Here is a 17853-nt window from a genome sequence, read left to right as displayed (position 1 = left end):
TCAACTAAAATGGATATTTATTACCATTTTCTTTTCTAGTATTTCTAGTATTCAGTGAGGAAAGTGCTGTTTGTGTATTGTGCTGATACCATTTTATAGTTTATAATTACACAGATCTGTGAAACGTTTTGAAAATCGTTTTGATATAATTTCATTAATTTATATAAATTTGTGGTGCTAATTCTAAATATTAAAAAAGCTCTTTCCCATTACCCAAAGTTTTCTGACAATTTAATGATAAAATATGCCATAATTTGTAGGTAAATCCACATGTGGTAGGACAAAATGAGACTAATAAAAATGAATTCAGTGCTTTATTTAGCAAAATAAAATGGCACAAATGCAATTGAAAGGTGAGAAAATAAATTTTTGCAAGGGTTCCATTCATTTTTTATGTTCAGCTCTTCAAAATCTCTTCTTTTAGAAACTATTCTTGGAACTCTTTCATTTGTGAGCATTTAAAGGACATTCGCGGTGCAACACCCAGTAGTAGTTGGCCATCATACTGACATTCCATTTTCCCTTATATCTTTCGATCTTTATGTTTTGATGAAGCTTTTCCCCATGCTTCTCACTCACACCCCCCAGATTTTCCAGTAAGAAATCCAAATGGGCATGTAGGAAATGATCTTTAATGCTCATTTTCAGTATTCTTCCCACAATGATTCCTTGTGATTATCCAAAGAGTTCTTCTTCACATCTTTAAAAGTAATCCATACGTCTTTTTCAGAATCCGTGAGAGAGTTTTTAAAATTGTCATCCTTCATGAGTTTCCTTATATCTGGTCCTACAAATACATCCGCTTCAACTTTGGCATATTGACAGAGCAGGAAACTTGCTATGCAAATACCTGAAACCCTCTCCATCCTGTGGCAAAGCTTTAAATGAATTGCTTCATGAGGCTAAATTTTTTATGTAGAGGAGGCAAAAGAACCCTTTTTGGGTCAACCAAACTTTCTTGAAAGATATTCTTTGTTCCTAGTGTAAGCATAATCTTAGTTGGCCATTCGTTTTTAGACCACTGGAGGTTCCTGGCTCTACTGTCCCAATTACACAAGAAACAAGGAAACTTTGTGTAACCTGGCTGTTGTTTGAGCAACATGCAAATTATTTTCAAGTCCCTGCAAATCATCTTGTGTAAGAGTGACACCAAATTTTCGTGTTTCCTTCATGATCACTAAGTGTCAAACAGAGATGAAAGTATACTTATTACTGTTATGCAGAACAACTTTAAGACTTTCTCTTTGAAGAGTCAATAAAGTCTCCAAATTTTCCTGATACTCTTGAGGGCTCTGTACAATAAACCAAATCATTTTCTTGAGTGAAATTAGGAACAGATTCCTTTCTAGGGTTACGATGGCAATAGAATGATCCATGAGGAGCTAAAAGAATTTGAGATTTAAGCCTGGGACTTAAAAGCTTTGCTGACTCCTTTGAGAACCCTAAGTCCCCATTAGATCATTTAATTCACAGTGGTCAAATAGGTGAAGTTCTTCACCGTCACTGTTCTTGAAGTCTTCATTGTCATTGCTATTTCTTGATTTACCATCTAAATGTTTGCATAATATCATTAAAGATGCATTGAAATGTAACATCTAATACAATAAAGCAATCTACTTAGTAAATATGCAGGGGAAATGGCATGAGGAAATAACTGAAATATAAGAAAGAATGTTTTAACCTAAGCAATGTGACCTTTTAAAGCGCATCTTTCTCTCCTCACTGCTTGCGGGTGACTGAAGCTACAGTGATGCAGGCACCTCTATGTGGCTGAAGTGATCTAAATGTTGCCAGATGCTTATTTTTCAAAATTATGCCTATTAGTTACACTGTTATAGTCTATTTAATTATGGCAATTAATAGTAATAATAAAAGACAGTAGTCAAATTTGGGCATAACAGTAAAATGCGATGATTGATTTTGTGATGAAACTGTATGTGATAGGATAATTTCTTTGTAATTTTCGAAATCAGCAGGTAAAAATTGATCAGTTTCATCCGATAAATGTGGAACAATTTTATGGTCGCAGATCTGTGTTATAGGTTCTGCAGATAAATCTGCCTTGTTTTTGTTGTAAAATGAAGTTTGTTTAGTCAGCTTTTATGTTCTGCTTCTATGTATATTGATGTCTTAATAGTTTAGGGTGATTTTTTTTTTCTTTTTTTTTTTAAATCGTGATTTTTAACTGCTACATTGGTAGACTGAATTACTACATAGAAGTTTTGGAGGTTTTTGACCGAGAAAAATCCTGGCTGTTTCAATCAAATAGTATATAGTCCAACCCATGCCAGCACAGGAAACAGATGTTAAATTTGATATATATTGTATATCAGGATTAAATACTTTAGCATCAGTTAAGTGCATTTGTAATTTTTTAATCCTTGGTGGATAACGTTTAATATTGATTTCAGAATAGTTATTTTCCTTGTAGTTTATACATGTTAGGCTTAATAGACCATATTGACTTCTATTTATGATTGTGACCTCAACAAAAGTACCTTAATTTTTCTCATTTAGCAGTTTGTTTTTCAAAGCATTAATTACTATCTAGGTTACTTAAGCTGAATGTGTAAGATGAAGTTATAGCGATGTCTTGTGATGAGTCAAAGAGTGGATTGCTATTCAACAAGTCAAAGAAATTTATGATTTAACCATGTGAATCAAATATATTTATTCAGTAATATTCTTGTCTCTTTATGTTAGCTGTTTAGTATTTTGCGAAATTAAAATCATACAAGCTGTCACTATTGTGTTGTGAAGTTTAAGAAGTCACTGAGCAAGTTGTGTTTCTGTCAGTTATGTCAATTGCTTGGCCTAAATTACTTTTGGGCTATTTTATTTCAAAACTAAGTGTTTGTCTATGATATTGCAACTCTATATTTCTGTTAACTTTCCACGCTCACAAGCATTATTTACATGCAATTAAGATAGTTCATACCAAACGTGCACAACTTCCATAAACAAAGACCTCAAAAATATCTACCTTTGGAAACTGATGAAGGAGCAAGGTTGCCAAAGTCGTGATAGTCTAGCTTCCTTTATTGGCACCACAATAAAATCGTTTTACACCATACTCTCTTTACACATGAACTCAAAACTAGAAACTTCTAAATCTCTGCAACTCTGATCTGTGAAGGTGACCTCACATCTGTAGCATTTCTAAAAACATCTCAAAGAATGAGTCTTCCTCTTCAGACTTAGAAAGTGTTTCAGCCCTATTCAATTGCTGACCCTTCTCAGTGCTCAAGAAAGAACTCACATAAGAGTTTTGTTCAAATATCTGTGATGGCACTGAAGCAACTCGTACAAGCATCCTTGACTTTGTCCAAAAAATAGTAATTGGTTAATTGGCAATGAATCAACAGCACAGCATTATTGCTTCATGATGTACTGTTTCTTCTTACTACATCTACAGCTAATATAATTGTCTCTGCTCCTTTGAACCAAGTTGCTACATAGCGCCTTTGCCTAAACCCACCCAGCACACTTGCTTCTCTTATCAGTGTTCATCTCCCAGACCCTGTACTAAAACTTTACTCAAACATCTTTCCCTTGAACTAATCTGTTGCCCACTTCAACAACCATTACTGTTTGGTGCTTTTAGCAGTTCACTCTATTGTATGCATTCAAACCTGGTCTTAACCTAAGATCACTTTCTTGATGCATTTGCATTTACCCTTTGTATTCAAATTGACATTGCAAACCAGTGGATCCATGATTATTCTCTTCATTCTTATATCGTCTACTTTTCTGTTGCTGACTTGGAGGAAAAACCATCACAAATCCTAATACCAACTCTTAACAAAATTTTCTCTTGCAACCTCTGTGGTCAGGTTTGGCTATTCTATATCAGTAGTCAGTAGGCCCGTGGTTAACTAGAGGTAGTGCAGAAGTTCAAGTACCTGGCAACAATTATTAATGATAAAAGATCAAAACCTGAAATCCTTGTAAGATCCACGCCATTGCAGTAATTAAATTCAAACCAATATTGAGAGATGAGAACATCATGAAAAGTAAAGATAGCTGCTACATGCACTAGTACTTGGCATCCTTTTGTGCACATAATCTCTTGAGGTACCAGAAGGGATACTCTACCACAACCTCTCAGGCATCTTCTGTTTGCCAGTTTGCAAATCCACCCAGCGTCATCCTGTCCCCCATGAAGACTTTCTCACAATGGTGAAGGTCATGTAACAAGATTCAATGACCTTGTTAAGTTTGAAACTACACAAACCAATGACAAAGTCAATCTGTACAGTTATCCAATGCAATTTCTAAGCAGTTGTAACTTTGGTGTGCCAAAGTAATCGAAAAGGAGATGTTCTATAACACTGTTTAGAAATTAAAAGAAGGCTTTGTCATGGAATAAGAATTTGAATAACCCATTGATGTAAACTTGTGTTGGAAGATGATTTTGTTATATTTTGGGAAATGTGTTGTACCAAGAATTAGTCAGATACCACATTCATTTAGCTATATAACAGTTTTGTGACTGGGTAGCTTTTGCAATGATTGTCAATATATCTCCATTTCAATCAAGTAGGGTTTTTCCCCCCCAGATGATCTATCTATGCATGGTTTATTGAATATATTGCTTTGACAAGAACTGTATAGGTTGCTGCCAATATGGTAATGTCAAGAAACGTTGCCAATATTGTGTATACTAAAGGTTTCCCGAGTTTAAAGTTATAACTTTTACATCATCTGGATATTTAATTCAGATAAATGTTTTATTTTTGTTAATCACCTTCAATTATCAATAACAATGACAACTGCTGGCAAGAAGAGTGAGTGTGGACACACATGTATTTATCAAATGTACGTTTCATAACCATTTCTTACAAAATGCAGTGAATGCATTCAATTGTCATCATTGTTGAACATCCATTTTCCATGCTGGCATGGGTTGAACTGTTTGACAGGAGTTGTCCAGATTCCAAATTAATTCTGAAAATATGAATTAGGGGAAATTTAGAAAATGACTTTTTCATTTGATGTTTGGAATAGATGTGAACAGAAGAATTTTTAAATGAATGCTTTAAAACAAGTAGATTTGTCTGATAATCAGGCAGTTCAGAGCAGACAGATATCGAAAGGTTTAACTTAAAAATCGTTTACCACTGTTTATAAGACATAGATTGTTTCACAGCATCAAGTGGCATCACACTGTATGATGGGAACTATTGATCTAGAATTTAAAAATCCTATTAGAATTTTTTTTTATTATCTCAGTTAAGTGATAGGGCAATGTAGTTGAATTGAAGCCTTCTTCCTGATCTTGGTATTCTTTTATACAAATGCTCTACTTAACTTCATATTATCACTGCTATCAATAACTATCATTGGAATTTGAGCAATGAACTGAATGGAATACTTGTATATTCTGAAAACATTGTATGAAGGTCAACATTGCCTTTTTTGCTTCAGGAAGTTGATGAAACAAGATGCAATCCACTGGCTTACATTAGGTGTATGTTAGAAACAATGATTTTCTGCAGGAAAGTTTTATTGCTATATATGAAGGGGTCAAATTCCATCATTCTTGCTGTATTCTATTCTCTATGTAAGATCTTGAACTTTCCTATTTTCTTCTGTTTACTTGTGTCATTGAAAACTGAATATGAAAGAAACATTTTTTGGCATACTGCTAATCATACAGCATAACAAGTGGTTTGTTATCTCACAGTACTTAGTTCCATCTCTGATAAGACTAGTTTGTCCCTTATCCTGATCTGCCTTATTTATTCTACCAGTTAAAGTTGTAATAGAATTGCTGATCATTGTGTCTAGTCTTGACTCATACAGTTTGTTTATGTCTCTTCCTCTGTTAAATCAGCAATTCTATCTTACTAATAGTTTCATTACTGATTAGTAATGAAACTATTTTTAGTTGTGAAATTTTTCTTATAGATAGTGTAGATAATGCAAGACTTTGGGGCACACTGCTTTTATGTGATATAAAGTTAGTCAATTCAACTCTGGCAAACTACTGTGAGATTTGAAAGCAGAAACGTAAAGAACTGAATTAAATATGGTTAAATGATTTGTGTACTGGCTCTATAGTGAAATGCTGACTTCATTTGTATTTTGTCTTTTACATTCACTTTTCACTGATAGCCACAAGTTATCTTCTAAATGTTTTAAAGTGGTTGAATTCCTCACTATTACATCTTGTTATGAACAGATGGAAATTAAATTTACATATTTTCATTATTCTTCTGTATTTTAAAAAGAATTTCAAATTTTACTGCAACTGAATTAATTGTCCTCAGTAATGATATTCCCCACAACCATCCTCTCTCTTTTGATGGTAATTTTTCTCTTCTCCACTTCCATTTGTGGTACCTTCACTAGTTGCAGCTAAAGCAGATACATTCCTTGAGTATGTGGATATATGCATCTATTCTATGATTGTATATAATGTCAGCTGCAATGGAAAAGCAGGACAGACCAGGTTTCTAGGCTCTGCCTAAGAAATTGGCCAGACAGAAAGTAGATACCCTAAAAACAATTACCATTGAGACATGTTTTGCTTCAATTATTATTGATAAATATCTATATGGTATTCTTTACCTATATATTGAATAAATTTTTTTTTGTTTAGTTTGCAGCTATTAACTGTTATTTCAACTTCTATTTATATTTTAATTCTATTATGAACTACATAAAAGATTGTTAAATCTAACATTCTTAAAAACTCAACTTCAAATCTGCATACCTTTTAATGCTTAAATTCAGTACATGTGTCACTATTCTCAACTTCTTTACACCTGACTGCTAACATATTACTGTAGTTTTCCATTGTTTTCTCTGTACAAGAAAGTGAGTTTTTATTGAGATCAGTTGAATTTATCTGAAGGTTCTTATGCTCTTTTTTTGGAAATTGATCACTTGTCCTCAGAGAACTAGATTTGACCAATTTGTTTTTATTTAAAACTGATGAAGATGGCAAGCTATTTGTCTAAGTTGTGATACTGTCATTTTGAGTGAGATGGTTTAAGTCTCGATGCTCTCATACCAGAGTTCAACATTGAGTAACATGCTGAGGATGTAGTAAGTTCATGTGTTCTTGAGGATGTAATGTGGTTATCTTAAAGAAATAGTTTACATGCTAAAATTTTTCTGTACTTGTAATCGGCACACTGTCTGGTCAATAAACTTAGAATACTGCTGGTTTTCATTTAAAAAAATGGTTTCAGTAAGAATGTGGTTATAGATATATGGTCCAAATGACATACTTTGTACATACCAGCACTGGCTTGCTTAGTCTATTTTAATTTTGAATAATTTATACTTTCTAACTTGTCATAGTTTTTGTGGGATTTAACAATAAAGCAGACATACAGTAGGAATACATGGGTAAAGTTAGTTAGTGAATTATTAGCTCATCCTCCCATCCAGCAACTTTTAACATTTTTGTTGTAACACTTAAGGATCAGTAGGTGTCTCAGCTTTCATCTTTCTAAGCACTTAGATTACCAATGCTTCCCTAATTTGTATACTTAGTCTACTTACCAGGTTTTCTTGCTGTATATTCTCCTCACCTCAAGTCAATTTCTTATTTAACAGTCACTAATAATAATACTTCCACATGGCATTCTCCCCATTCTTAGTGAGTGCCCATATTATGCATATACTACTGTCAGTAGCATCCGGAGTTATTATCAGTCTTGATGTTCGAAGCATTTTGTGTTTTCATCCGCCATTTTTAGCATATCAGAAATCCTGTTTCAGTCTGTTAAGTACTCTTAAAACATGTCTTCTAGACTTACACCTGGATTCCAACTAAGCTTTACATTTTTTTATCTTTTCTTCCACGTCTCTGTTACTTGTTGGTAACAGAGTTCCTCGCTTCTTAGTAAGCTATCACTATACACTCTCACTTTCTATCTCTCTCTCGCGCTCTCTCTCTCTGTCCATTTATCCTTGACTACTATGTATACTTCCTCTTTAGAGAAATACTTTTATATCTGTCTCTGAGACTTTCATTTTTATTAATTTCAGGAATCTTTTGTGGTACAGTTTCTCTCCAAGATACTTAATTCTTTAGCATTGAGATTTTGATGGTGTGATAGTTTATTTTTAGAATGACATTGTAATACAGGTGTGAGAAACTAGATCTGGTCAGTTTGAATATAAAACAGGTAGAATATTTGGGTTGGATATGGCCAGTTTAAATGTTAAAGGATTAGGAAGGCTATATATATCTATAACCTTCATGGACCATTCATTTGACTGTCAAATCCATTTCACTGGGTTCTTCAACATTGGCTTCAATGTCCAATATGGAATGTCCATTATTACTAATGTTGTAGACCTCTTTTCTTTTCCAATTTATTTTGAAGTCTCTTAGTTCATTATTTATCTAACAAAGTCTTTGATAGTATTTTTTTCTCAATCATTTTTATGTATGTAATATACATGATGTGCTGTTCTGTTTAGAAGCAGTTTCATCTCCACCCCAGGAAGGTGATATACTTTGTTGTATGTGTATTTTTCTTAAATATGAATTTTTTTTCAATAATTTCTCTCAATATCTACATTTTTTTTGGTATAGCAGTTTCATTACTTATTGATAGATGGAAAAATGTTTATTGCAAGCAGGGACGAAGATACTACGACTTGGAAAATGCTTTTCATTTAGTATTATACCAGAGTAGTCAAGGTATTTGATGCTTTCTTTTAGTGAGGACTTATCTCAAAGTTATCTTTGTACTTTGTGTGTACATTCTTTTGATGGCATTCTCTTTGATGCCATAACTTCATAAATCTGATGGTCACCCCACCCTCTTTTTTTCGGAAAAGTCACCCCTTCCGATTTAATGGCTAATAGAAAAATGCACAGTTACATTCAATGAAGTTGACTAGTGGATACATGTCTTTTGAAGTATGTGAGAAGAGATGCAAATAATTTAGAGCTTATATGATACCTTAGGCATAGATTTATGCAAATTTATTTTAAAAAAACAATGTTGATTTATAAATAAAGTCTTATACTTTCTATAATTATGAAACTGGAAGATGTGAAGGTGTTCAAATGTTTGAAATGGTTAGTATTCAGTGTGAACTACATTGATTTTTTTTTTATAGAAACCTGGCTTTTAATACTGTCAACTTACCAGAAAATTCAAATAAAGTAAAAACTTTAAACATGTCATCTTCAGTATCCTGTCAGAAGTCAGCGTCTCTAAATATAAATTTGAATTTAAAACAAGTGTTGTAGAAAACTAAATTAGCTATTGCAAAAGTTAAGCTATATAAATAAATGAAATAGCCAAAGTGATATTAACCAAAATTAATTATATTAACGTAATATTTTCCTTTTAAATGATTGTCAAGGATACGTTTACAGTTTCAGGGCTATTAAGATTCTCTGTGTGTGTGCATGTGCATGCACACATGTAGATGTGTTTTAATGAGGAAATTAAATCAGATTCTGGTTAATAATAGCATAGTTTAATTACATTGGGATTTTAATTCCTATGCAAATGCTGTCTTGTGCATATTATAATTTTAAAAAATTTCTAGCAGTGTAATTGTGGTGGGAGATGCAGGAGTAACTCTAAATAACATGTACACCTAACTAGCAAATGTAACAGCATCATTGTATTTCTTGAAGTGTTATTGTCTTCAATGAAGAGATCAACAAAACGGGTGAGGTTTCCATTGTTAAAACTGCATGCTATGATAAAATCATAAAGTCTTATCCAGTGTCCTTACTTTTTTATTGATCTACCTGTTTGATCAATCAGAAATCTAGCAGAGTTATCTGTCTTGGTCTAAATCTTTTGTATATTTTAATTTAGCACATTGTGAATGTGAGAGACAAAGTAAGGCCAAAACAAAAGGTGGTAAACTATTATACATTTGTCGATATAATCTCTTTCTTTGCTATGTCCGAAAGAATTGTTGCTCTTTTTCTTTTCCCTAAATTTATTTCTGGGCTAAGCAATATAAAGCAGTCTGCAAGAAAAGACATCTTTTGTTATGACTTAGCTTGCTAGCACTTGGCTTTTGTCTATTGGCATTTCACTTAAAACTATAAAGGTGTTCAAAAATATATTATTCAGTTGGTAGAAAAGAGTTTGTGCCCATAGCTTTTTGTAGATCTTCTCAGACATTAACTGTATCTTTGGTTCATCTTGACCTTTTGTGAATAAATCATTGACTGAAGATGGTTGCAGTTCTCATGGAGAAAAGGATTGGGCAAAGTTTTTACTGTAGATTTTGGGTGTGAAAGTATAAAAGAAAAATCATGTGCATCATTTGTTTGTCTTACTCATACAGGATGCAAGGACTGTTGAAGTACACTAAAGACAAATGTAAAATAAAGAGTTGATCTAGATGTATTTTGGCAAGTACAGGTTTCCCAATCCTTTTTATATAATCAAAAATTTGTGTGTATTGTGGAACTGACCCATACATTAGAGAAACATTCTAATGTGAGGCACACTGTTTTGTTGAGAGAAGGTCAGGAGAAGTTCAGAACTGAAGTAGTGTCAGACATTCAAGGAAAAGCTTATGAAAGGTCATCAGGCATTAAGAATCCTATTATTTGTTTGAAGGGTTTTATTGTTGATGAATAGAAATAATGTAGTTTTGTGTGATATATAATGACTGTGTCTTGGTAACTGTTGAATGAGACTGTATTGTCATATCTCCATTGCTGGATCTTTTTAGGTCACTTCATTTGTTTGAAGTAAAAATTTTATGATTATCACCAGGTTAGTTTTCATACAGACTGAATTAGTTTGCTTCCCAATAAGGAATCTTATTTATATCAGGTCTACCTTTTATAGCTGGTATGTATCTGTGACATTTTTTTCTGAAGGAGCTTATCCCTTGTATACTTCCTAGAGCAGGCTGGCTGCTTCATATAGTTTTTAAGTACCTTCCATTTCTCTATAACTTCTGGATGGCAACCTGTCAGATATGGTAAACCCTCAATTTAAAAGATGGAGTAGGATGAGATGTTGTTCTATCAAATCAAAGATAAATGAACAGATGGTGGGGAGTGGTGAAAGTCTATTATATTGAAAATAACCTAAAGGTTGTATTATTTTGAATGTAAAAAAGAAAGGTTTCAATATAAAATACATGAATCATAAAAAAAGAATATTAATATAATATGATGAATATAATATAGAAATTTATTTACTTTTTAGACAGTGTAGCTGAGTGCTTTGCTATGATCATAGTACATTTGTTTTCATTCAGTGTCAGAAGCTGGAGATGAATGATATCCACCACTTCCAGACTCTTCTGAAATGTACACAAATGAAGTCATTAATTTCAATTGTTTTGTTGATTGACAGTTGTGATGTATTGGCTGTTGGTAATGGAATGGGTGTTAGGGTCAGGAGAGTTAGCTTAAGGAAGATATCTAGCTTCATTTGTTTCTTGTGATTGTTCTGAATTGCTGCAAATTTTCATAGTAAAGATAATCTCAACCAGAAGACCTCCCTGTGTAGTGGCTGGCAGTATCTATGAGATTCCTTGTCCTGATCGCCCTTGTTTCTTCATTCTCCAACACAGCCATTATTTCTTCCAAAAAAAATTCTTCATACACAGCCTAGCATGCAACAATTAGTCCTTTGTTTATTGACTGAATAATTGAAGATGTGTTAGGAGAAAAATATGTTTAAAAAAGCTATGTCTACCACTCAGCATTAGGGTGAGTAGGAGCATTATCAAACAGCAACAATGCCTTTACATTGAGACGAAATCTTCAGAAGATATTTATCAACCACTTCAGTAGTATTTCTCATTCCTCTAGTTCTATTGCTTTTTCTTTCTTTAATATTATGCTTTGTTTTCTTCTCCCATTCAAATTGTTCTACAGAATTTCTCTTTTCCTCTAAAAAGAGGGAAAATGACTAGTAATTCCCAAATCCATTAAATCAAGGCAATCAGACCAAAAGTTTATTATCATAATTGCTTTTATCAACCGAAGAGACTGCTTTGGTATGTGTGACATTAAAGAAATGGAAGGTTATGTTGGTTTGGTCATCAGCTCTGCATGGATAAGGGCAGTTGGTGAGGGTGCTTTTTAAATGGATGGCACCTTTCCCAGGGTGTGCTTAAAATGATACTGTATAAATGTATCTAATTGGATTATCTCTAAATCAGTTTTGGGCTGATACAAGAACAGCGAAAAATATAACCAACCCATGTCCAAACGGATCAAGTTTATTTATTATTTAAGCTACTAGTATAAGAAAAGTGAAGGCATATGGCTCAGTGGTGAGAGTGTCTGGCTCACAATCATGAGGTGAGTTTAATTTCCAGACCAAGCTGTCTGTTGTGTTCTTGAGCAAGACATTTTATTTCGCCAAGTTGTATCAGCCTTTGGTTTTCTCTTGGATAACATCGGTGATGTGAAGAGGAGAGGCTGGTATGCATGGGCAACTGCTGGTCTTCCATAAACAACCCTTGCCAACTTGTGTCTTACAGGATAACTTTCTAGATGCAATCCCATGGTCATTCATGACTTTACTCTTTTTTTAGTATAAGGAAAGAAAAACAGCTGTCTACTTAATAAACTAAGCAACCTCTGAATCATCATTAATTTGTATCTTTTCTGTCTCTTCCCTTGCTACTGCAAAAGGTATATGTTCATCTGAACTTGACAAAATAATTGAATATGGCTGTTTTCTTCTCTTGTGCTAATCACTTGTTGCTTCTTCCTACAAATTGTATCTCTCAGGAACTACTGTTTCTAATAAGTAGTTGGAAGTAAAAGCAGTAATCACATCCTTTTCAGAGTGTGTAGAAAAGGGATTTTGTACAAGGTTTGGAGAAGGGGTATTTTGGAAGAAGTGAAGTAGGTTCATTGCATAAGCGTATGTAGAGATAGTATAGAAGAGTAGAAATTGCTATAGTTGTTCAAAGAAAACAAAAAGAATTCAGCTTATTTGTTTAGTAATTGTAGAACCTAGGTAAGTGAAAAATTGCCAAATGGAGTAATTTCCTTCATAAGCTAGAGAGGTGTGCGTATGCATGATGTCCAAGTAGTTAGTATCCTATTTTTCCTGACCTATAACAGTTGAAACTGGACATCGGATTAATCTCACTCAAAATATGTTTCTCTTCCAATCTAGATGTTTAAATAATGAAAAGGAAAAGAAGTATTAACCTCTTCTGAGGCTAATGAATAAAGAAAAAGGCATGTTAATACTTTTGTCTGTCTCCTCATTGACATTTCCAAGTTAAAGATGAGTGGTTTTCTCTTATCTTTCTTAAATATATCCATCCTTCATCACTCCTGCATACTTGGTGCAAAAGCAGCAGGATGAGATTAACTGAATAATCAGCAGCAGTAGGTGTACATGACAGCTTGCTGCAGCAGCAGTTTTCTCTTGTTTTATTCTTTTTGGCACATAACCTAACTGCAGTAAAAAAAAAAAACCAAAGTAAATGATAAAAAAAAAAAACTCAGCTGTATCCTAGATATTTGGACTTCAGAACATGAAAAAAATATAAAACCCACATCTTTGTTTTAACTAGTAACTCAAATTTCCAAATTTCTTTTTTTTGTCTTTTTATTTTGAAGTGAAGTCAGGAGCTAGTAAAATGCTCTACTGATGTAATAAGATCAATTTTGGATATTCTCTTCTCATATAGAATTTAAGAACTTTGAACCATAGCTTTTGGGAAATAACATTTTGTGGAATTCTTTATATTTATTTGTAAGGGATTGAGTTGGATGAGGGGGTTGTGCCCATGGATTTTGAAGGGTCTTGAGAGTTGATGAATATGGTAAATGCTTGTCAAATGCAGGTAGGGTATTCTAGAGAGTTTCTCTTTGTGGAAGGAAGACCTTGGTAAAGTGGACAGTACTGTGTTTGGGATTTGGGGATGTCACCATATAAGTGACAAAAACAGACATGGATTTGGAAGACCTGAGTGGAAAAATCAGCCTTGAGGAGCAGAGGACACTTCAGATATTAATGTAAAAGTAGTGAGGAGACAGCATGTCAATGGGTACAGGTTGGAATCTTTTGGTGAATGACTGAATGAGAATCAATTGGGTGGTCTGTCTTTTCTTTTTGTGTTCTAGGATGTCTATTGTTTCAGTGTTGTCTTAGGTGTGGGAGCAGTTCTTTTTATCTTAAACTCTGTTAACTGTTAGTAGCTGTTGACAGTTGAAATCTCACTAATGTGAAATTGTAGCAATTCTCAATAATAGCAAGGCCTCGTGTTTATCTTGACTTGTAGGGTTCTCTTTACTTGTCATTCTAAGTGTTTCCTTCATATGTGAAGTGATTATCTTTGCATACATGAATTTAGTGCTCTAAGTTTTCATGTCATCCCTTCCAAAAGAAGCACACATTCCGAGCTTATAATAAGGTATTCTATATTCATGAAACATTTTTCATATATATATTTTGTGGGTTTCACATATTCTTCACTGAATATTGGATCATGTTGGTTTATAGGCATTTTTTTTTTATGATGGTTGGATGGTACTCATCAATTCAGGAGTATGAAATTTGATTCTTATTGCAAAGAAATAGATCTCAGAATGTAAGAGTGCTTATCTTGTTATAGTTAAGAAGCTATATCTGACTCGGGAGCTGAAATTTTTATACAAATGTTATCAAAGTGAAATTAAAATTACATAATGCTTGCTTATATAGATAGCAAAAAACCCAATTATTTCAAGAAAAAAAAAATCTCTGGTATACCACATGATAACTGAAAGTAAATGTAACTCATTTGGATGAAGAGAGAAAAAAATTACTTGATCCTTATATCCAGCTATATAATTAATTTTATGTCCAGTTTTACATATTAACATGGCTTAGATGAATACTTACTCTTCAAGCATTGATTTATGGCTAGATGCTCTTCTTCTTACCAATGTTTACCCGTTTTTCAAATAAGTTTTTTTTTTATTTCACACATCTTTGAAGGCACAGTGCTGGTAGGCAATTTGTTCACAAGGAATGACAACAAGCTTCATTGTTTGTAGCTCAACACTTTTCCATGCAAAGTGTAGAATGTAAGCATTTACATACAACACACAACAAACTTATTGCTGCTATCCACCAAATTAAACAAGGCACTGATCAGCTTCAGTAGAAGACACTTTCCTAAAGTCCTACACAATGAGACTGAACTCCAAACCATGCAACTGGGAAATGAGCTCCCCAACCGCATAACCCTGCTGTCATCATTATCATTTAATGTTCATTTTTCATGCTAGCATGGGTTGGATGGTTTGACTGAATCTGACTAGTCACAGGACTGCATTGAGTTCCAATATTGGCTTTGGTATGGTCTCTACAGCTGGATGCCCTTATTAATGCTAGTCACTTTACAGTGGGTTGGATGGTTTGACTGGATCTGACAAGTCACAGGACTGATGGGTTCCAGTATTGGCTTTAGCATGGTCTCTACAGCTGGATGCCCTTCTTAATGTCAGCCACTTTACAGTTTGTACTGGGTGCTTTTTAGCACTAGTGAGCTCACCAAGTAATTTGCAAGACAAGAAAGGAAAAAGAAAAAGCCTCTCCACTGATAGGGAGATGGTTTTGTGTGAGATGATGAAGGCTAAAGTATGATACAGGGACAAGCTCAAGTGTCTTGCTATAGGGGAGATACATGGCTAACCTGTGTTATATGAGGGTGGATGAGAGTAACTGGAAGGTATTTAACCCTTTAATATTCAGATTACTCTGTCAAATATAATGATTATTTATTCACATTGTTTTGAATTAAACATGTATTATCTTATAGCTTTGAGGTTTCAATAATGTGATAATGATTTTTAGAAAGGCATTGTATGGTGGATGTGAGAGTCCAGACCTGACCAGTTTCGACATAAAGCAGGTAGAATATTTTGACTGGATATGGCAAGTTTAAAAGCTAAAGAGTTAAAGACTGTGGAGATAGTATCAGTATTCTCTCAAAGTAAGAGGTGAGTATAAAGGAGAATATAGACTAGATTGGGGTGTGTGTATATGGAAATATATTTACATACACATAGCTATATGCAACTACAAACTTGTATAAACATATGCACATGCACATGCACATACTCCTCCATACTCTCTTGCATGCACATACAAACACTCTTACATACTCAAGCACATCTGTAAAGATACACACACCAAAAAGTTTCTTTAAAGACTAAGGCGACACACACACACACACACACACACACACACATCCAACTGTATAGAAACCATGCCAAAACACACAATTGGAGTCTGCCCAGCTCCTGTCAAACCTTCCAACCCATTCCAGCATAGAAAACAGATGTTAAATGATGATGATGAAATACATACACAAATAAAACACTGCATGCACATAACTGCATATACATATGTACATGACATACACTGAACTACATGAACGAAACAAAACTACACTGCATGTCTACATACAAGCAGATATACGTAGGCAATCACGTATACATATACATTCACAAACCTAGCATGACATATGCAGAATAAAACAAATTCACATATATTGTCATTCATAAACGTTTACAGATATGTTGACAAAAGTTGGAACGTGGGAATGTGCAAAAGTTTATTTATACATATCCAGATATGCTTATGCATACATGCAAGCATAGTAGATGCGCATATTTACCTATATGCTAATATACTCATACCGACTTGTGTATGCCTATATACATATACACACACATGCAACCACATGTACATACAAGAACACCTGAGTACAATTACATGTATGGTTGAGGCCTTGAGAGGCATTCACACTCCTGTGTAAGGATAAGTGCATCCTCACATTTAAAGGAATTGCTTTAGATGCAAGTAATAAACTGTAAAAACTTACACAAGTGAATTACATATATACAAATACAAATATGTATATAAAAATACACAGATGCATAAACATGTAAGTCCACATACAAGCATCAGTGTTGGAAAATTTGAAATTGTAATGGTAAAAGAATATGTACAAAATAGGCTGTTTATGGATGTAAAGGGTATGAAGAATATAATGAAAAACAGGAATTGTGCTAGTAAAATGGAAGTCAGTGGAATTCAAATTATGCATCATCTATGGACTCTGTTTTGTGAGCAGGCAAAATAGGGATTGATTATATGTAACATAGTTAAACCAGTTACTATCCATCGGATAGGAACTGGTTTAAAGAGAACCAACTGAAATCTACCAAGGTATATGTAATGTGCCTATAATAGGAATGTAGTATGTCGGGAGGTAGGCATTATGGAATGGTAGCTGGCCGAACAAAAAGGTGTTGCTGATTAAATGGCAGGAAGACTGTACGACAGAAAATAGATGAAGAAATTGAATTTGGAAAATAGTTTTGTAAGTGTGGAAATAAATCCTTTTAGATCATTCAAGGGTGAGCAGAATTATCTAGTTGGTAGAGAGAATGTTCATAGTATGAATTTTTCTTGTTCTAATTTCAAATTCAATAGTTGTAATTGTTGTGGCAGGATGTAGTATTTTTTAATGGACAATAAGGCATTTAAACCTGTATGTAGTTATGGATTCAGTATTGACCAGTCATTATACTTATACCATTGTCCTTTGTGCAAGATGAAGACGGAGAGCATTGTCATATCTCTCTATTTCTCTCTCCCTCTCTACCTTCATGTCTGAAGGTATGTTGGTTGTACATGATTTTGAAAGTATTTCCTGTCAAGCCTATATGACTTTGTGTTGTCCCTGTATAAGACCATAGCACACAATATGACACTTTTTAGATGGCATTTACTATTTAGTGGACACCTGTTACTGATGAGTCAATTTCCATTGTATTTCTGTGCATAAATGTGTGATGTGTGTGTGTGTGTGTATGTATATATATATATATATATATATATATATATATATATATATATATAT

At 33.7% G+C, this 17853-nt stretch overlaps 1 protein-coding gene across 4 annotated transcripts in view; it reads left to right on the top strand.

The window, feature by feature from the left end:
• The window catches only part of LOC106874863 (vesicle-associated membrane protein/synaptobrevin-binding protein), an 81070-nt gene that overhangs the window by 19792 nt on the left and 43425 nt on the right, over positions 1-17853 (top strand). Inside the window, exon 2 of one of the 4 annotated variants that reach the window (XM_052967392.1) lies at positions 13101-13165. The exons of the other annotated variants lie outside the window; for them this stretch is intronic. Coding sequence (XP_052823352.1) covers positions 13150-13165 — 16 coding nt within the window. The 5' untranslated portion in view covers positions 13101-13149. The remainder of the gene's footprint in view (positions 1-13100; positions 13166-17853) is intronic. 4 annotated transcript variants of the gene reach the window in all.

Source organism: Octopus bimaculoides, chromosome 4, assembly GCF_001194135.2.
Source record: "Octopus bimaculoides isolate UCB-OBI-ISO-001 chromosome 4, ASM119413v2, whole genome shotgun sequence".
NCBI classification, from domain to species: Eukaryota; Metazoa; Mollusca; class Cephalopoda; order Octopoda; family Octopodidae; genus Octopus; species Octopus bimaculoides.
The sequence above is the reverse complement of the archived record's forward strand: the minus strand, read 5'-3'. Positions and strand labels throughout refer to the sequence as shown.